The 21,754-nt window shown below is 39.1% G+C and overlaps 2 protein-coding genes across 2 annotated transcripts; both read left to right on the top strand.

The window, feature by feature from the left end:
* Nucleotides 1-632: 632 nt before the first annotated feature.
* Nucleotides 633-3,892, top strand: RAT1 (5'-3' exoribonuclease 2; the record flags this gene model as incomplete). Its single annotated transcript, XM_036634653.1, has 4 exons — nucleotides 633-942; nucleotides 1,020-3,129; nucleotides 3,202-3,762; nucleotides 3,889-3,892. The coding sequence occupies 4 exons, from the start codon at nucleotides 633-635 to the stop codon at nucleotides 3,890-3,892; spliced, it is 2,985 nt and encodes a 994-aa protein (XP_036499382.1).
* A 1,258-nt stretch (nucleotides 3,893-5,150) lies between these two features.
* Nf1 (Neurofibromin) lies at nucleotides 5,151-16,256 on the top strand (the record flags this gene model as incomplete). The annotated part of the gene is made up of 15 exons (XM_036634652.1): nucleotides 5,151-5,204; nucleotides 5,318-6,811; nucleotides 6,890-7,092; nucleotides 7,302-7,416; nucleotides 7,475-9,010; nucleotides 9,102-9,261; nucleotides 9,326-9,615; nucleotides 9,676-9,963; nucleotides 10,024-10,395; nucleotides 10,458-10,544; nucleotides 10,679-10,851; nucleotides 10,899-11,575; nucleotides 11,662-13,501; nucleotides 13,556-13,808; nucleotides 16,251-16,256. The coding sequence occupies 15 exons, from the start codon at nucleotides 5,151-5,153 to the stop codon at nucleotides 16,254-16,256; spliced, it is 7,548 nt and encodes a 2,515-aa protein (XP_036499386.1).
* Between the last annotated feature and the right edge of the window lie 5,498 nt (nucleotides 16,257-21,754).

The raw sequence follows: 21,754 nt of genomic DNA, 5'->3' as shown, positions 1-21,754 counted from the left end.
GTTGAAGTAGGTAGGTTCCTACTACGCTACTTAGGTACCTATCTACTTGAGTCTTAGGCCTCCTATCTTATCGCAGTAAGTTAGTGCACGGCCAATGCCCACCTAGCGCTAGTAGTGGATACTGCAGATGGCAATGCAGAACTTTGGAATCCCGATTTTTGGGACTTTCGCAGTTTGTCCGTCAGCATCCCTAGCTCGCCTCTGTTTATATCGACGAGCTCCAAACAGTGTCGAGCAGATCACATCCTTGTCTCCGCCTTGAGATCGCGAATTCTAGTTGCGCTCAGCTTGCTTGCTTTCGGGTTCTAACGCGCGTACGCGTTGAGGCGCCTCGCAGTCCGTCGCGTTGCCAACTTGACAGTCGCTTCATCTTCAGCGCTTGGAGGGAAGCGCATCGCCGAGTCCAAACACACCCATCACCGCAATCAGGACTTGTCGCATTGGTCGACAAGCTACCTTTTCACCCAAGCTTGTAAGAAGCCTGGCTGAACCGGCTTTCCCTTGGTCTAGACTTCTGATTCCTTGCCTCGCCATTGGGACACACAAGAAATCTCTTCAGCTCCATTCGCTCTTCAAGCACCGCCAATTTGTTTATCCCGCGCGCAAAGCGTCACTGCTTGACCCAAGACAAGATGGGTATCCCGGCCGCTTTCCGATGGCTTTCCAACAAGTATCCAAAGATCATTTCGCCGGTGATCGAGGAGCAGCCTGTGAAGATGGATGATGGATCTGAAATCCCGGTTGACACCACCGGCCCCAATCCAAACGGCGAGGAACTAGACAATCTCTATCTCGACATGAACGGTATCGTGCATCCTTGTTCTCACCCTGAGGATCGCCCAGCTCCCAAGGACGAAGAGGAGATGATGCTCGAGGTATTCAGGTACACAGACCGTGTTGTCAATATGGTTCGGCCGCGAAAGCTTCTAATGATTGCTGTTGGTATGTCCTGCCCCCCTTTTCCGCGTTGCATCCATTGCGAGTCTCTTGCAACAATATCACTGACCTCTACTGGCTAGACGGAGTGGCTCCTCGTGCCAAGATGAACCAACAGCGCTCGCGACGTTTCCGATCCGCTCAAGACGCTCAGCAGAAGGAGGAGGACAAAGAAGAGCTCATGAAGCTCCTAAAACAGCAAAATGGCGGCGTTATCCCAGAAGAGACACTTGAGAGTATGACCAAGAAGGCATTTGATTCCAACTCCATTACACCTGGGACCCCTTTCATGGACATACTCGCTGCGAGCCTCAGATATTGGTGCGCATACAAGCTCAACACGGACCCGGCCTGGGCTAGGCTCAAAATTATCATCTCAGATGCCACAGTACCCGGTGAGGGGGAGCACAAGATTATGTCGTTTGTTCGGTCTCAGCGTATCTCGCCAGACTATGACCCAAACACGCGCCATGTCATCTACGGTCTTGATGCCGATCTGATTATGCTGGGTCTCGCAACTCACGAGCCTCATTTCCGAGTCTTGCGAGAGGATGTCTTCTTTCAAGACAGCAAGCCGAGGGTATGCAGGATTTGCGGGCAGAAAGGTCACGAGGCTCGAAATTGCCGCGGCGAGGCCAAGGAGAAAGTTGGCGAGTTCGATGAACAAGAAAAGGCGCCAGCACTGAAACCCTTCATCTGGCTGCATGTCTCAATTTTACGCGAGTACCTGGCTATTGAGCTCAATGTTCCTGGCCTGCCTTTCCGTTTTGATCTGGAGAGAGCTCTTGACGACTGGGTTTTCATGTGTTGTTTCGTGGGCAACGATTTCTTGCCTCACTTGCCTGCACTGGAGATTCGCGAGAACGGTATCGACACTCTGACAGCGATCTGGAAAGACAACCTCCCTCATATGGGTGGCTACGTCACTAAAGACGGGCACGTTGATCTTGCTCGGGCGCAACTAATCCTCAACGGACTTGCAAAGCAAGAGGACGGCATCTTCAAAAGGAGGAAAGAACAAGAAGATCGCAGGGAGGCCAACGCCAAGCGTCGCAAGCTTCAAGAAGAGCGTAACCAACCCAGGAACGCTCGGCCAAAGCAGGTTGACAACGCTGCTGCAGGCTTACCCCTATTCCCTGCTGCAGGGGGTCCTAATGGGATCACTCACGACATGGTCGTTGGTCGATCATCGAACATGAATGCTAACTCCGCCAACAAGAGTGCAGCAAGCGCCATAAGGGATCAGATCAAGGGCATGATGTCCAAGGCCGAACCTATACCAGAAGGCGATGCAAGTCAAGCTGCAAAGGTCGATGCCCCAAGCGCTTCGACGGACGCGAAGTCGATTCTTGGCAAGCGCAAGGCTGATGGTGAACCTGATCAGCTTTCGACTCCTACCCCTGCGGCGGGAACAAGCACACCATCTGCGGCCGAAGAGGCGGCAATGGACCATGTGAGGATGTGGGAGGAGGGCTACGCGGACAGATACTATGAACAGAAGTTCCATGTTGACCGCAAGGACATTGAGTTCCGACATCAGGTTGCCAGAGCGTATGTTGAAGGTCTGTCTTGGGTCCTGCTCTACTACTTTCAAGGCTGCCCATCATGGGAATGGTACTACCCTTACCACTACGCCCCCTTCGCGGCAGACTTTGTGGAACTGGACAAGATGGAAATCGCGTTCGAGAAAGGGCGAATTTCCAGGCCCTTTGAGCAGTTGATGAGTGTGCTGCCTGCGGCATCTCGCCACGCTCTACCTGAGGTCTTCCACGATCTCATGTTGAACGAGGACAGCGAGGTCATTGACTTTTACCCTACCGACTTCGAGATTGACTTGAATGGCAAAAAGATGGCTTGGCAGGGAGTGGCATTGTTGCCATTTATTGAGATGCCCAGGTTACTTGCTGCTGTAGAGAAGAAGTACCCTCTTCTTAGTGCCGCAGACCGGGCCAGGAATGGAGTGGGCAGGGATGTCTTGCTGCTTTCGGATGCTCATCACGATCTGTACGATGAGATCACCACCAACTTTTACTCCAAGAAGCAAGGAGAACCAACATTGAAGCTTAACCCGCGTACGAGCGACGGGTTGTCTGGCAAGATTGAGAAGATTCCGGACTACCTACCCCACGGCGAACTAGTATATCCTCTGGAGCGCGGCGGCATGCCCAATCTTGATTACGACAGGTCCCTGAGGTACGTTGGTCACAACGAAACTAGCCACATATGGCTTCCGTATCCTGCACAGCAAACTAATACATTTTACAGCGTCTGGTATTCCTTCCCGGCGAGCTCGCACCCTCACAAGTCTATGTTGCTGCGTGGCGTCAAGTTGCCTACAGCGGCTCTCGACCGCAATGACATCGAGACGCTCAAGAGCAAATCATCTCGGTCAGGACGGAGCTACGGTGGTGCGCCACTGGGGCATAATGGCCACAACCGCGGAGGGCGCAGAGATCAGTTCAGTTACGCCCCAAGCGGCGGAAACGGACGGCATTCGGGCAATGGCAACTACATGCAACACGGCTATGGCCCCCCTGGACCACCGCAGGGCCAGTCATGGCAGCCTCCACCACCAGGCCACCCGGGCTTCGGGATGGGACTACCGCCCCCGCCCCCGCCAGCTTTCCACAACTCAAATGGATACTCTCGCGGCGGAGGATATGGACAGTATCAAAGCTACGGACCTCCGCCCATCCAAGGCCAATATGCGAATCACAATGACGGAGGTCGTCGTGGTGGGCGCGGCGGGTATCAAGGTGGTGGGCACAGAGGTGGTCGCGGCGGCGGCGGCTTGGGTGGGGGTTATGGCGGCGGACGCAACCATAGGTAGTTGAGATCATATGTAATTGTAGCTATGCTGGGGTGTGTCGACGGAAGCGTTTGTATGAAAGTAGAAGAAAACGACGCAAAGGGATGAGGAGCTGCTACTGCTGAAGTCATGCTATGTGTTAGATAGTATGAGCTCTAGTAAATATGCAGAGTTGCATAGGAGTTAGATTTCAATGTGATGATTTGTTTGGATGTGAGATTATATCTAGAATGAATATCAAGGTCGACGATAGATGTGTGGCAGGTTGTCGCTATGGTGCTACCTCGGCGGAGGGCGACTTGGTCCGCAATTGACTCTGCGGTTGGAAGGCACCGGCGCCGGTAATTGGGTAGTGCTAAAGATAGGGTACTTGGCAAAAAACTGAAGACAAATGCCTATTTTGAGGTTTGGGAGAGAAGGGATCTAAATCAGGCAGCTGATGGGACTGTTCACTCTAAGTTGGTGATGCCTTTGTGGGGGATCCACTGCCAATTTTCGTAAGAAGTTCCTGAGCATGCCCAAAGAGGATTAGACCGTGTACCTCTGGCGATAGCCATGTAGCTGGTGTGTTGCTCTCAGCCTCATTGTTGGCCAGATGTGACGTTCCTCTCCCCTACAGGAGTAGGCCGAGTTTCTGTTATTACCCCTCCACGATCTGAAATACTACCTCATAGTGCGCAGGCACACAACTGCTATCAACACCTGTCTCACACCACGGGCTGAAGGGCGGTCGTGCCGTTCCCTATGCAGCACGTTGCGCGATTCAAATCACATTGTTGCAGTGTATCCGTACTCACCTTGCGGCGCAATCCACTTTAGCCAATGCCCCCGCACTCGCTGGTTGTCTCCCTACTCCATAAGCACCTTAAGGTACCTAGCTGGGTTAAGCACATACAGTGTACCTGAGGTAAGGCAGATCCGCTGTCAAACCCCTGCCTCGGCTGACTAGCACCTCACTACCGGTAAGGTCTTCGCGTCTACCTCTATCTTACGGATACCTCGCAGCCCATCGGTCAGGTAAGGTGCCCAGGTCACGAAAAGCACAGTCCTGCATCCTAAACCTCAGTTTGTCCGCCACAACGTCACGGCTGAGGTAGCATCCATATCTGAATAGCGACTTGCGTGCCCATATTCCTGTGCTCAGCATCAACACTGTCGCCGTCAGTAACGCACCGACCGCACGCCACACTATCGAATTTCAGTTGGCCTTTGCCATCCTCGCTCCTCTTGTTGGGCGTCGATATTTCCGAAACCCAGCTGTCGTAGCGCCCCGCAACCGTCTTACTTCCACACTCCGAGGTTCAAGATTGAATTGGCTTGTCTTCAGTCAAGCCGGACGAAGGAAGGGAAACTAAACCGGCGCAGGCGCGTGCGGTCATGAACCCGGCTGCCTCGACTAGCAGAAATGAACGGCGATGCTGGTCTCGTCGGGTGCCTGGTTGACAGACTTGCTACCAGGGTGAGTTGTTATCGCTGTGAGGATGCGATTCGGCCGTCCATCTTGGGTCGACTTGCCTCGCCTCCTTCTCGAGTTCGCGTGACTGACCTTGTATGGTGTTTGCGCCTCCACAGCTCCCTCACAGGACAGGAACCCACGGCCAAGAACTTCAACAAGACGACATCGTCATCATCACAAGGTCCACACTTGTTAAGATTAGCACTACCGCTGCTGCCTCTGTCCTGGACTCCCTCGTCGCCCTCCTCGAGGATATAATTCGAAACTACAAAGGGCTTCCTCCGCCTACTCATCCTCCTCACGTCCTCCTCTCCGAGATATACATACTAGCCTTGGCTGCCGACTGCTGTACCGCCCACTGGGATCATGTCAAGTCGCAGCAACGTCAGCCTGCCGTTGATTCGGGGACGCGTCGCAACTCTCCTACACAAGCTCCTGAGCCCTTGGACGAAGCTCTCGTTACCCGCATCTTTGAGTTGCTCAAGTGGCTCGTGGAACCTATACCTGAAGGATTCGCCCTCCCATCATCCACTATTTTAGACGATGAAACGAGACAAACCGCCAATCCAGTATTCAGTCCTCCAAGCGGCATCGCTTCACCGCTGCTTGTTGGAACCTACAGCTCTGAAGACGAAACTCTATCCACTTCTCATCTGGAGATCATGGAGCCTTGCATCAGAGTCATTGTCGAATACGTTACCGCCTCCACTTGGTCAAGCTCTTTTGACTACTTCAGAAACGTGGTGTACACGGTTCGTACTGCCGCCGTTGTGCAAGCGGCACCGGGGCAATCTGCTACTGCCCCAGATGACGACAAGGCGGCTCTGTCCGTTCTCAAGATTCTGTCCTTCTTTTGGGTGGATGCTCAGAAGCTGGGACTCATCATCCAGGAGATTTGCTCCAGCTTCCTCCATTTTCGGAAGACGTTCCAGAACACTGTCGCTGTGGTGGCACCCCTTCTCATCACGCGCTGGTTAGAACGGTATCCCCATGAGTTTGTTCAGCAACATACACTACATAAACGTCTCGACGGCGGCGCTGACACACTTTTCGACATGACACAGACTGTTGTAGATAATGGACGGAAAAAAGGAATGCTTTATCCGCTCCAGACCACCCTACTGTTTCTTCTGCCAGACGTTTTTGAAGTGGCTAGCAACCTGCGAGATGCGAAGAGCGGGAGCATGGCCAAGAAGGTCGGGTTTCTGGACGGCTTGCGGAAAGCATTGAGGAACAAAAACGAACAGGCGGCATACTCTCTCGTCTCTTTGCTCAGAGCTGCTCGACACTTCGTTGCTGAGGACGACGCTGCGCTCGTTAGCTACGCCATGGATGTACAAGACGAGGTCAGAGAGGCAGTTTTTCGTCGTGGTAGCAACGATGCCTCTCTTCTTGACCAGGACCTAATGACAGCGGCATTTGTTAGTTTAGCACAACTGAGTCCGGACAGTTGTGTTGATTCTCTCCAATCATATCTGAGCCCTTCTTCGCCACAAGCCTTCAAGACCGCCGTGGTGCAGGGCTGCCGATACTTTGCGCGCCAAGCCGACTCGTATAGGTACGAGCAGATATTCGCGGTCGCGGGGCCGTATATGCGAGCTCAGCTGAAGGTATGCAACTCCGGGTGTCCATTCCCACATTTCTACTCCCGTAAGACGTCTTAAGGACCTGACTTAACCGGATCGCAGGCCGTAGCGGACTTACCGACAGAAACCACTGCCACTGTGCTTGCCATGCCCCGGCGTGATTCAAACCTTCACTCCTCCACGAACATGGCGTGCGACGTGCTCAAGTTTCTTGATGCGTCCCCACACTCGCTTTTCAACGCAGATGGATCCGGCGAGCCAGGTGCGGGTGCTGCAGAGGAAGATGCCTTCTTGTCCTTCCTATCGTGCGTTGTGTCTGTAAATTCAACTGTTCGCAGACTCGCTACTGGTGTTGCGAAGCGCCTCCTCTCTGACAGCACCATTCTTGACACAATTAAATCTCGCAGCAGATTGAAATCCCTAGGTCTGAGGCGTGAATTTTGGAGACGATGGTAAGGCGTGCATTTCCGTTCCCGTTTGAGTGTCCATATCAAGGCTAAGTTGCGCCGAATAGCTCTCTTGTTCTTCTCAATATGTGTAACCAAGTCACATCTGACGGTGATGGGCCTGAGGTTAAAGCGATTCACGAATTTCTTGAAGCACGCAAATTTCTACTCGCTTCTCTCAGTGTAAGTAACGCAATCATCATTCCAAATGGCGAGACTAACACGCCGTTTGTCTATGCAGGAACTTGCGGAGCTGCCCGACGACGTGCCTGAAGTAGAAGCCGCGTCTTCTAGACTCGAGACAACCTTGCTTGTATCTCTGTGTTCCGCAGACATTGACACCTGCCAAACTGTGACTTCATGCATCGGTATTTTCTACGAAGAGAATAATCTTGCTGGCGTCTCTTCGGACGCTGCGAAAGTGTTTGCCACATTACTCCGAAACGGCGAGGTGTATGGGGAGATCGCGTCACGAGCCTTCCGCTTCACTGGACTGGTTGCCTTTCAGAAGAGAGTTCGCGGACTGCTCCGACGACTGCAATACCCAACCAGCGGTATCCTTTCAGCATGGGAGTATGGCTTCGAAAGGTGGCTTCTTCTCTCCAGGGAGGTGTCCATGGCCGCGCTTGATGCGGTTGACGAACGGACTTTGACGGAATGGCGCAATTACTCCGGCTTCTTGGCATCGCTCGGGGGAATTTGTACTGCAAACCAAGCAATCATCATGGAAGAGCCAGCCATCAGTGGTCTAAGGTGGATCGATAGGCTGCCGTCCGAAAACCACGAGGAACCTCTGCTTGGTCGATATCTCAAGTTGAGCATTCAACTACTCGGCTGTGCGAGCGTCAGGATTAGGGAGGCTACAAGGGAAGTCTTGTCCAGCGAAGTCTCGTCCACACTCTATCAGTCTCTGTTCAGAGCACTAGAATCTGAACTCGAGGTCCTGTTCACCGGCGCACTGGCTCCGAGCGACAAAGCCCAAGATGTTGAGATCATCTTCGCTGAGCAGGCCATATCGCTTTTGAAAGCTTTGGTTGAGCGTCTTGAGAGCCCTTCAGACCTTGGTGCAGCCTCCTCCATTCACCTAGGAGCGCTCGCTCTCAACTTTGCCAAATTCTTAGACGGCGTCAATGACAGTACGAACACCTTGCGCGTCAAGATCAAGGTGTGCCAGTTGTGCGAGGCTGTCACTAAGAGGAAGGAGCATTTAAATCTGAGAGACGACGTGCGCATCCGGAACCAGCTTCTTGAGTACATTTTTGGCTGGATTGCTCGGCCGCGCTCCCCGCGACTTGACTCAACAGCTAGCACAGGCGGCCGCCTAGATGAGATGGTGAGGGTGCAGAAAGACCTTGATAGAGCTTCTCTCAGGTCACTAGCTGAGCTTACATTTCGTCTTCCACTTCAACCTGGGGAGGGTCAAACCGACGCCGGCATGAGTGAGCTCAAGTCACAAATGTTTCACACCTACTTCAATCGGTTCCTATCATTGCTCAACCACGAATCTCCCGAGAGTGGGAGGAGCGACCATCCGGCTGGAATTGCAAGCCGAGACGAGGGCACCCCAACTTCAGAACTTGCTATCACCATTCTCTCGAACCTGCTGAGTGCGAATATCGATGTTGGTCTGAAACACTCTCTGAATATTGGTTATCACGACAACGTCGAAATCCGGACGGCTTTTGTTAAAGTCTTGTACAACATACTCATACAAGGGACGGAGTTCAGTAACCTGACTGACGCTGCTGTGAGCGAGAAGTACGATGAGTTGCTAGAGGTGTGTGAATCCAGTTGACTCCATCAAATCTTATACCCTCCCCTCTTTCAGAAAGAAAACCATCACCAGTGCTGTCTAACACCTGTCTTAGTTATTAACCAAGGACATGACGCTTGTTGCCGCTATGAGTGCCGTGTGTCCAAGCAGTGAAGTCGACGAATTAACTATATCTTTGCTCACCATTTTCGAGCATCGGGGCCTTAGCTTTGAGTTGTTGGAGGTTCTCATCAAGCAGGAAATCGAGGAAACGGGTAAGACTGCAGATGTTGACTGCATCATGAGGGGTGTGAGGCTGACCGTACACCTTTGGGCAAGATAACGAATCCGAGATCCTTAGGCGAACCTGTGTCGCCACAAAGATGCTGTCCGTCTACGCGAAGTGGAAGGGACAGCCATATCTCAAGGCAACGCTGCAAAAGGTCGTAGAGAGATTGATGCTTACATCAAAGGATCTAGATCTCGAGCTGGATCCTGCCAGGGTCAGCTCCACAGATGAGTTGCAGAAGAACGCCCTCCAGCTACGGATTGTGGCTAAAGTATTCATCGATGATATCTGCGCATCCTCAACGAGCATGCCAGCGTCGTTCCGCAAAATTTGTAACATCGTATGTGCGCCAAGCTGCGCTGAACCTTCCAATGTCCAACGTCTGACACGAGGTTACCAGATATCCACTGCTGTGCTGCCGAGGTTTCAAGAGGCCAAGTACACCGCCGTTGGGGCTTTTGTCTTCCTTCGCTTCTTTTGCCCAGCAATTGTTGCCCCTGAGGTTGAGGGCCTAGTGACAACGACGCCCTCTAAGGAGATGCGCCGAGGCCTGCTCCTGATTGCCAAGGTCATTCAAAATCTGGCGAATAACGTCCTTTTCGGAGCGAAAGAGCCTTACATGTTTCCTCTGAATGACTTTCTCACGCAAAACATCTATCGAGTCACTACCTTCCTTCGCGAGATATCTGTAGGTGACACAAATTGTCCTGCGCGGTCTCCAGCTGTTCCCGCTGACTACTCATTACAGGTGGCTCCAGAGACGATCGACAGTCCCCCAAGCATTGAGTCGTTTGATTTCGGTTCCTGTGTTGCCCTCCATAGATTCCTCTACGATCACTGGGACCACATGCGGCAGAGGCTCGTCACCCAGGAACGCAAAGATTATGTGCGATCGCCAGCCGAGGTATCTAGAGGAAGGTCGCCGGTTCTTGAGCCTTTGCGCCACCTCATCACGAACCTTGGACCCCCACCACTCGCTGTCACCTGGAACAGGCCTCAAATTTCTACGAATACTCCACCATCATACTCCCGCTTCCAGAACTTCATGCTTCGGAACGCATTCCGAAGTACTGAATCTTTTGTGACTGCTAGAGCCGTCTACGATGGAGGAGAGAGCAAGGTGTGTCATCCTTCAGGTGCATCTGTAAATTCGCCCGTCAACTAATAGGCTCGCCCACACAGGATTCCCTCTCCATTATTTGCATCATACTGCGACACATTGATGCAGAGAGCATTGACTATGACACGCTGTTGTACTGCTATCTCAAGGTACGTTGCGGTGAATCATTCGCCTCACCGATTCTTGTAATGCTAGCTCCAACAGCGTTGGCACTGATCATTTCTATTCATCTCGAGATGTGCAAGTTACTCGTTCTCCGATTCTTGTGACTGACTGCCGACAGATTGCAAGCCGCCTCTGGCACAAGCCTTTCGGGTTGCTCATCGATGCCACATGCTACAACGGCCAGAACGAACCACAAGACGAGCTCTTCAAGAAGCTTGAGCTTCTCACACCTGTCGAGCTGTCGAGAAATCTCGTTAGGATATATGTTTACAACATGAACAGCGCATTCAGGTATGAGCATTGCCGAGACACTGGATGTCACTACTGACACACGACAGGAAATGCTTCCGAAGGCTCCTTCGGGTGTCCGCCAAGAGCGACACCAGCGTTTTTAATCCGAAGAATGTCGATTACCACCTAATCGGTAGTCTGCAGGACCTCCAGGCTCATTTTCACTTGAGTCAACTTCACCTCCCCAAAGAAACAATCAGCGTCGTCACCGACACACGTTATGTGTTTCAACCAATTACCCGACTTTCCAAGACTAAGGGTAAGATTGAAGTTGTCATCAAAGTTGGCAGCCAGTTCGTACAGGTGACAACCACAAAAAAACAGGAGGTCTTTCCTGGCTATAGGTTGAGCACGACCGTCAATGACATATTTCGTCTCGGTGAGGTGGAAGAGGCGCCGACTTCAATCCAGACAGAAGATGACTCTGCGTTTGGCCTACGCGCTGATAACGGAAAGATCGTCATGTACTTTACCAGCCCCAAGAAGGCGGACGTATTGCAGACGATTCGCGGCGCAAAGGCCAAGTATGGCAAGGATACGAGAGCTCACAAGGCCTATGAACGGCTTATCCGCCCGCAGGACGTTCCCGGGACTCTACTTAACCTGGCACTTACCAACCTGTCAAGTTCCGATCACGTGCTCAGGCTCTCTTCATACAACCTGCTCGGGGCCCTGTGCAAGGCATTCAAGTTCAGCGCTGCATCGAATTTGATGTGTACAAAGGGTAAGAACATCAATATGCTGTGATGCACGACTAAACCCCGAGGACTACTTCAATTCGCTTGAAACACTGCTAACCATTTTGTATAGACGTTTCCGTGCCAATGGATCCTTCACATTTCATCATCAAAATCAGCAGGCAACTGGCGATGTCTGAGCCTCAGCTGACGTTCGATTTCTTGACTGAGTTCTTCGTCGGGTGGGAGACATTTGCTGAGGAGCAGAAGCCTCTTAGTCTTGCATATATGTCACCATGGCTTCCAGGCCTTCGCACAGCCGTGCTTGCCAATGAAGCTGACGCGGAGAAAGGCAAAGAGAAGGTCGCGGTTCTTTTCCGAAAGCTGATCGACGTGGCCATGACCGATCATTCATTGACCTATACGCTGGAGCAAGTCGTATGGCCCGCCATTTACCAAGACGAGACGGTCCTGGATATTTTCCTTGAAGAACTCATGCGGTCAGCTTTGAGTTTCAGCTACTCCGAGGAGCCCATGGAGGCTCTTTCTTCTATAGTGTCGGGCATGGGCAGCATCACACTACGTGGGAAGGTCATTTCCCGGTTGCGAAAAGCACTGAACCGATCTTCCCTCCGACCGACTAGGTACTTGCCTGACAATGCCGTCTGGGCAGAGATTTGTGTGCTTCTACACTTCTGTCTGTCCTTGTCGTTTGATAATGGTGTGCAATCTCAGCTTTATCTACCGGAGATCTTTCACATTGTCACCATACTGGCAAACACTGGCTCTCCAGAAGTGCGTCTCTTGGTTCACAGACTTCTTGTCAACACAGTTCATGCGGCGTGTACGTCGTTCAATCTGGACGACACCCGTTTCAACAAGCTCAGGGGAAGCTTGGATTTCCTAAGCGAACCAAGAAGCGAAATATTCGCAGCACCACCTCCGTTCCTGCGTGATGGTGCTTCCATGTCGACTACTCAAGACTCAGGCCCGTCGCTGGCTGCAACTGAGAACCTGGCTGCGTTGCTCTTCGAGGTCTGCTCTGTGGCTGCCCCATCAGTGGACATATCCAATGCCTGGAGGTCACGCTGGATGAGCCTCGTGGCCAGCACGGCCTTTCAGAACAACCCAGCAATACAACCCCGCGCGTTCGCTGTCATGGGCTGTCTGGCACGTGAGGAGGTGGACGACGACCTACTCTACCAAGTTCTCGTCGCACTGCGCAACAGCGTAGGTCGTCTAGGAGATGACACCAACAGTGACATGCTCATTTCCATTGTCACCTCTTTGTCCAAGATGATGGCAAAGTTGCCTTCTGCGTCGCGTTACGGATTACAACTCTTCTGGCTTGCCATTTCACTCTTACGGTTGGTTCCTCCAGCTCTTTTCAACTGCACGGCCCAGTTTCTTGAGGCTGTTATGACCAACATTAGCACAGTCGGGGACTTGCGAGGAGACAAGATGGGGTCGCTTCTTCTCCAAGGTCGTGTGCAGTTAGAGGACGCTGCACTATCTCTGGACGAAGCTTACGGCATTCACTTCACGCACGAAAATTTTCATTTTGCCGTGTGCGCCTGTCTGGCACGCGGCCTCGCCGACACCACTACCAAAACCAACGCGATGCGAGTGCTATCCGCATTCCTCGATATGGCTGGCAACTCCACAGATGAGGCAGGAAGACCATCGGACATCATTTCACGTTCGCCTTACATGGCGCTTATCCTAGCGCGAACTGTTGGAAGTGAAGAGCTGAAAGACAGCCTGTGGCTGGCGGGTATCAATCCTTCCGTGCTGGGTGATGTAACGAACACACGCAGATACGACGATTTGAGTGGCATGAAGGACAAAGATCTGCTGTTGAACACCGCGATTGAGTTAATCGATTTTCAGTACCTAGAAGACGCACTGCAGAACCGGACTCTCCGTTGGCTGACTGAGCTTGCGTCAGCAAGGCCGGCCGTCATCATGCATCTGTATGTTCCCCTACCCCTTCCGTGTGACCGGGCGTTATAGCTGACCCGAAGTAGCTGCGGGCCTATCGTTCCCATTCTTGATGAGGTTTTGCTGCATTGTCAAAACTCTGCAACCCTAGAGTCAGCTCAGGCACTTCTCCACGCTTTAACTTCGAATCCGAAATTCAGCTCCGCGCTAGATTCAACTGCTGTTCTTAATGAGATCCTTGAAGATATGGGTTTTAGTGGACTGTGGCGATCTTGTTCTTTCAATTTCAGCCAGGATCAAGATCGCAAATGCTTTATTCTAACTGAGAAGCTAATAGAGGTAAGTTACTTAAAGATTTACTAGAAAACATTTTACTAATAGTATTTTAGCTTATTATTGTTTAACTTGTTTTAGAATTAGGAAGGTATTTTAAAATAAAGTAAATTTTTATTTAAAGTGTTTAAGTATAATTTTAGGGTATAATTAATTATTATTATAAAATTAAAATTAAATATAAATTCTTATTTAAATTATAGTTAATTATAACTTATTATATATTAATTTTTTTAGATTTCTATTATAATATAAGTTTATTAATTATTTATAACTTTATATATAGCCTCTAGCTACTTATTATAATTTTTACTTAAAACTTATATTATAATAATTTCTAACTTACTTTTTTAGTTAATAGTATATTAGTTATATAATAATTACTATCTCTTTAGTCTTATTTCTCTCTATATATATAGTTATATATATTATTATTATATTAGATAATCTTATTACTTTTAATATTACTTTAATAATAACTTTATAATTTTAACTTAATTTAATTATTATAATAAACTTTTTTTAACCTTTTAACCTTTTTTTAACTCTTATATATACTTTCTATTATTAAACTTAGCTATCTTCTTTATAGCTTATATTATAATAATTTAAGCTTTTTATTAATTAAACTAATATCTTTATAGTTTAATAGTTATTAATAATATCTTTAATATTATAGTTAAGCTTAATTAACTTATTAGCTATACTACTTTACTAAAGATATTATTAAAATAAGTATAATAGCTAGAATTAATAGTAAATATAACTATCTTTTTTAATAAGATTTACTAAAGTAAATAAGTATAATCTATAGCTAGAATATTAGTTTTTAGAATTATAAAGTAGTATATAGCTATAGTTATCCTATTTATAAAGCTTTATATACTAAAAAGTATTACTTTACTAATTATAGTAAAACTAGCTTTATAGTTAGTATTAATTCTAATATTTTAAAATATATTTTAAGTAGAGCTTTATAGTATAAAGCTTTATAAATTAAGTAAAATAAAACATATTATAAAGGAATCTAAGTAGTTTATTTATAGGAATCTAAATAGTTTATATAATAAGAAATAAGCTTATAGCTTAGTATAAATAGTAGCGTTTTAAGTATATAGCTAAAATAAGCTTTTATATAGCTAACCTTATAAAGCTATCTCTATAAGTTATTTAAACAAAGTAATTAACTTTATTAATAATAAAGCTATTACTAATATAATACTAAGAGCTATAATAATATAATAGCTATAGTTAAGTTTAATATAAATAGTTATTTAAAGCCTTTAGATATATATTATAATCTTTTTATTAAATAAAGTACTTATTAGTAATACTAGCCTATTATAATATTAATTAAGCTAGGTATGCTTTATAAAATTAGTAATTATATAAGGCGCTAGCCTCTATAATTAATACTATAATTATAGTTATTACTTCTAATATAGTTAACCTTATCTATATTACTATTAATATAGTTAATATAATATAATATTTATTACTTATAATATCTTATTAACTAGTTAGTTTTATAAAACTAATACTAATTAGTAGTTAACTTTATAATTACTACTATATAGAGGAAGTTTTAAGCTTACTTAGTAGGTTTCTATAGTAAGGGAAAAAGTAGTAAAAGTATTTTAGTTAGTGCTTAGTTTAGTAGCTTTATAGTATATATACCTAAAGGTTTAAAATAACTACTTATAATAACCTTAACTTACTTATATATAAGCGAAAGTATTTAGGCTAAATATATATATTATTATAGCTATTAGCTTTATTAATAATAGCTTTATTATTAGTAAAGTTAATAGTTTTACTTATATAACTTATATAAAGATAGCTTTATAAGGTTTTTAGCTATAAAAAAGCTTATCTTAGCTATATACTTAAGATATTACTACTTATACTAAGCTTTAAACTTATTCCTTATTAAGTAAACTACTTAGATTTCTTTATAATATATTCTACTCTACTTAATCTATAAGATCTTATACTATAAAGCTTTATTTAAAGTATACTTTAAGATATTAAAATTAATACTAACTATAAAGCTAAGTTTATAGTAATTAATAAAATAACGCTTTTTAACATATAAAGCTTTAAGGATTAGATAGCTATAGCTAGGTTTTATTTTAAAGTTTTAAAAGCTAATTTTAGTAGTAATAATATAAAAACTATTATTATAGCGCTAGCGTTATGCCTACCTCAGAGCGCATTATATACTTAGGCATATAACTAGTAGTAAGCATACTAAGTACGCCTATAAAGCTCTTATACGCCTACACCTCCTACTTCTAACTTTTCTCTTCTATAACTTAATATTAATTAATCTAAGTTATCTATTAATATATATTAGCTATACTTTATAAGCTTACTATTATAATATATTAAGTTCTTTAATTAATTTATCTCTAGTAATAGAAGTATAATATTAACTTTCCTTAGAAGTATTAGAAGGAGGCAGGGAACTTAGAATTTTTAGTAAGTTTAACTTAAAAGTAAAAGGCTAGATAAGCGTTTTTATAAGTATTAAGCGTTATTATAGAAGGAAATAGCTTATATAAGTAGATAGAAACTTAGTTAGCCTATAATAAAAAAGACTAAGAAGAGAAGTAAGAAATATACTTATTTTTATATAAATTCCTATTTTTCCTTAATAACTTTAGTAACTACTCTCTTAGAAGAGCTTTTAGGATTTTTTAGCTTAGTTTATAGAAAAAATTTATTAATTCTTAACTTTTAAAAATTAAATAAAAATAGGTATTTTTAAGCTTTTCTAGCTTTAGTTAGCTTTATTTTTATCCTCTTTCTTAATCCTTATTATACCTCTTTAATTATTTAAAGTAAAGATAGAGTAAAATACTATAAAGATAATATTACTAAACTTCTTCTTAGTAGCTTATTTTCTCTTAAGAGATTATATAACTTAAAATATAAAAAGAGTAAAAAATATAAATAAAGTATAAATTAGTTAAGTTTATATTTATATATTTATTTTTATATTTTTTATAGTTATTTAGAAAATTAATATATAAGTATTTAGGTATTTTTAAGAGTTTTCTACTTAAAATAAAGTATTTAGTATAATTAATAAGTTTTCTCTTTTACTTTATTATAAAATTAATAACTAATATAAAGGAGTAAGCTAAATTATTATAGAGGATTTCCTTTATAGTTATTTTATATTATTTTATTAAACTAAAATAAGAAAAGTTTAAAAAAAAAAGTAATTTAAGTATTATTATATTAGAAGAAAATTTAGTTAATACCTTTTTAACTTCTATTTTCTTAAAATAAAAAGTAATAATTTAAGTATTTAGAATTAAAGATTAATTAAACTTATAAGAGTTTAAAAGATTTTAAGAAAAAGAGTATTTAGTTAAGTAGAAAAAAGTAAATAAAGTTTTATATAAGTTTAGTTAATCCCCTTTATTAGCTTACTATCTATTTATTTAAAATTATTATATACTACTTTATTATAAGCTATTATAATAATAACTTAAGAGTAATTAAAATAAAGTAGACCTATTTTACTCTTATTTTTAAAGCTAAAGTTATAAAAGTAATAAGATTTATTTTACCTTTTTTATAAATTTTAAAAAGAATAAAATTAATTAATTTATTTTAAGAAACTTCTTTTTATTTAAACTTATTAGAAAGTTTCTAATTATATATTAATTAATAAGAAGAAATATTAAAAAGCTTAAAAACTTTAAAATTTAAGTTATATTTATATATAGAAATACTAAGATCTAACTTTTTTAAACTATAAACTACTATAAGTATAAAAGTATAAAAAGTTAAAAAAGAAAAAGATTATAATTATATTAACTTTTTAAAAAAGGAAGAGGGGAATATTTTTTAAGCTTAATTAAGAGTGTTTTTCTTTTCTAAAAATAATTTTATACTAATTTTATAGAAAAGAAGATATATATATCTCTTCTATTACTTTTTTTTTATATTTTTAAGTAGTAAATAAGTAGCTAAAATAAAGTATTTCTTTTAAAGTTTATAGTTAATATTATAGTTTTATTATAAACTTTATTAAATCTTAAATTTAACTTATAAAAAAAGAGTATTATAAAGTGAAACTATTAAGGATATTACTAATAATAACTAAACTTCTCTTATAAAGAGAAGAAAAAGAAACTTAAAATATAAAATAACCTTATTACTAAGATAATAAAAAAGAAGAAGAATAATAAATATAGATATACTTTCTAAATAATAGAGAAGGATAAAGATAGAAATAATAATAAAAATATTTTTTTCTTTTTTTATTTCTCTCTTTATTTTTTATTATTCTTTTAAACTTATATTATAAAATTTTTTTTATTATTCTTTCTATTAATAAATTATTAGCTTTATTTAAATCTTATATAATTTTTTTATTTTAGCTTTTTTTAAGAAAGCTTTTTTTTATTTCTTCTTCTATTAATTTAATTATATTTTCTTTAGAATAATATTATTAAACTCTAAAGTTTTAAAAACTTTAATTTTAGTTTAAGATAAATAATTTAAACTAAAAATAATAAATAATAAAGCTAACTTAATTATTAATAATATTTTAATAAATCCTTTTATAAGTCTTTCTTTTTATTAACTTTAATAAGAGAGATCCCTCTTAATTTTAGATTTAGATTAAAGTTCTAAAGTAATTATAGAAACTAAAGTTTTTAAAATAATAGCTTTTAAAAGTAATACTTCTAATATAAATATAATACTTAGAGAGGATTTTTTAAAAGATAAAGTAGTATAAAACTATTTAAACTTTATTAAATCTTATTAAAGAGCTTCTAAAGTATATAACTTAGGATTTTAAAAGTTTAAAATATTATAACTTAGAATAGCTAAAGTATTATTTTTTATTAGAAATAATATTTTAAACTTCTTTAAAAGCTATAAAGTTATAGTAAAAGTAATAAGAATAACTAATATTTTAAAAGTATTAAGTATTATTTTCTATATAGATATACTTTTTTAAGCTAATAATTAAATAAAACTTAATAAGAAAACTTAGTTATAAGTAAAAATTTATTTTATTTAGTGTTATAAAGCTATAGATAAAGATTACTAAGAACTTCTAAATAACTAAATTAATTAGATTATTTTTATAACTCTAATAATAAATAATCTAAACTATAAAGTAGTTATATAATTTTTATAAAAGATTAATAATATCTAAACTAAAGCTATAAAATATAACTTTAATATTATAATTAGCTTTTAAATTATCTAAGTAGCTATATTAAGATTTAATTAGTTAGCTTTAAATAGAATAGCTCTATTTATAAGGATTAATATTTATAAGTTATTTAAAAAGAGGGATTTTAATAAGTTTAAAGTTAACTTAATAAATTAGCTTAGCTTTAAAGCTATTTAGAGATAAATTTTCTAAATTATTACCCCTATTTATACTTTATTTCTTATATATCTAAATATATTAAAAGGAGAAGCTTTCTCTCCTCTATAAACTAAAAGAAGTAAAGCTAAGTTTAACTAAAATATTAAAAACCTCTAAAACTAGTTTTTAAACTAATAACTTTCTAATTTAGTAAAAATAATAGATAATTAGAAAATTTCTATTAAAAAGATTATTTATTCTTTTCTAGTTATAGAAAACTACTATTTAGCTTTAGTTTATTTAGTTAAAATTAATAAAGAAAATCTTAAGCTTTTCCTTTATAGCTTATATAGTTAGTATTAATATATAAGCTATATAGATTATAACTTTAAGGAAAGCTATTATCTTTAAAAGATAGTTAATAAAAAAGGTAGTTTAATTTAATACTTCTAAAGATATTATTCTTATAAACCTTAAAATAATAAGTTTTTTATCTCTTAAATAATTATTATTTTATTATAATAAAATAATAAGCTTAACTAAAAAGCTATTATTACTTATTTTAAGAATTAAAATAGCTATAAAGCTATAAAAACTTAAGCTACTAAGATTCTTAAATAGAATATTAACTACCTATAATCTATATTTATTAAAGTTTTATAAGATTATAATAATTTTAATTTAGTTAAAGTTTTTTATAGGTTTATAGAAGAAGAAAGTATTATATTAGAGGATAAAATATCTAATTAAGCTTCTACTTTTTAAGTTTTAGCTATTAGTAAATAAAAATATAAAAATTTAGTTTAATTTTTTTACTTTTATAACTTAATATAACTTAATAGTTTAACTAAAGAAGATTTATTTAATTTTATAATATCTAAGCTTATAATTATTTAATTAAAAATATATAAGATTAATTTATTCTTATAGAAGAAACTAAAGCTATTAAACTTTAAAAAAGTTAAAAAGAAAGCTTTAAAGTCTCTTTCTAAGAAGGTTTATTTTATCATATAAGATATTAAAGATATTCTAACTATCTTAAAAAGACCTTTTTTTTTATAATCTTATTTTAAAAGTTATTTAGATTTATTAGAAAAATTAGTTATAGAGAAAAATTTACCTTTTAATTAAGAAAAGTAAGAAGAAAACTTAGATATTAAAATAAAGGAAGAAAGCTTTTTAGAATAAGCTTTTACTCTTATTAATATTTTAGAACTAAAAAGAACTATTAAGATAGAAAGAGAAGTAATACTTAATAAAGTTATTAAGATCTTTTTTCTAAAACTTATTTTAAAATTATCTCTTTTAAAAAGTAACTTCTAGCTAGCTATATTCCTTAATAATAAAAATTAGAAATCTATTAAAAATAAAAAACTTATTAATAAACTTATTTTATATAAACTTTATAGCTTAATTAGTTTATTAATTAAAAAAGTTTATAAGATTTAGCTAAAATATAGAGAAGAGTTTATTAGAAAAATATATATTTTTATAGATAATCTAAAAGGAGTTATCTATATATTTATTCTTATAGACTTTACTAATTTTACTAAAACTTTAAAAGAAAGAGTATAATAAATTAACTAAGTTTTTAAATATAATAAAATTATTTAAACTTAAAACTATTTAAAAATCTTTTTAGTTAAAGCTATTATTCTTATAATTATAAATTAGATAGCTTTTATAATTATTATATTATAATTTATTCTAAAAATCTCTATTAATAGTAAATACTTTAATAACTACTTATTTATATAAAGTATAATTAATATTAATATAAAATTTAGTCTTATAAGTTATTAATATATCTTAAACTATAATATTTTAATTTCTATTACTACTTTAATAATAAGAATAATAGCTAAAAGTAACTTAAAGCTATACTTTATTAAAGCTTACTATATACCTATTTAGATTAATAACTATAAGATTATAATAATTATAATAGTAGTAAACTTTAAAACTATTAATTATAACTTACTTTTTAGACTTTTATTTATTATCTCTATTAAACTTATTTTTAAGTATTTAAAATACTTTATTACTACTATAATAAAAGTAAAAAACTATAGAAGTAATAAATTTTAAAAAATTAGTATTCTAGTTAGCTTTATATAATTAAATTCTTTATATTAGATTTAGTGCTATTTCCTTAAATAGGAAAACTATATAAAAGATATCTATAATACCTCTAAAGCTACTAAAAGCTAACTTAAAACTAATTAAAACCTTAATAATATATATAATAAAGTTTAAACTTATTATATTAATACTATAATAGATTATAAAAAAGAGCACCTTTTTATTTAAAAAAGAGAAGAAGCTAACCTTCTTAAATAAGAAAAAGCTATTTTTAAAACTAATTAATACTTTATTTTAATCTTATTTTTAGCTATACTTAATATTTTAAGAATTATTACTAAATTAGTAGTTACCTTAATTATAGAAACTATTTAAGCTTATTTTCTTAGGAATACTAAAAGCTAGTAATATCTCCTTAAAGTCCTAAAAGATTAAGTGTTCTTTAAATTAGTTAAGAAAGATTTTAAGCTTAACTAAAGCTTTATTAATATCTATATAATATATAAATATAAAAATAAAAAAATTT

This window comes from Colletotrichum siamense (genome assembly GCF_013390195.1).
Source record: "Colletotrichum siamense strain Cg363 chromosome Unknown KSG_Cg363_contig02, whole genome shotgun sequence".
Lineage (NCBI taxonomy): Eukaryota > Fungi > Ascomycota > Sordariomycetes > Glomerellales > Glomerellaceae > Colletotrichum > Colletotrichum siamense.
This window is presented reverse-complemented; position numbering and strand designations above follow the sequence as displayed.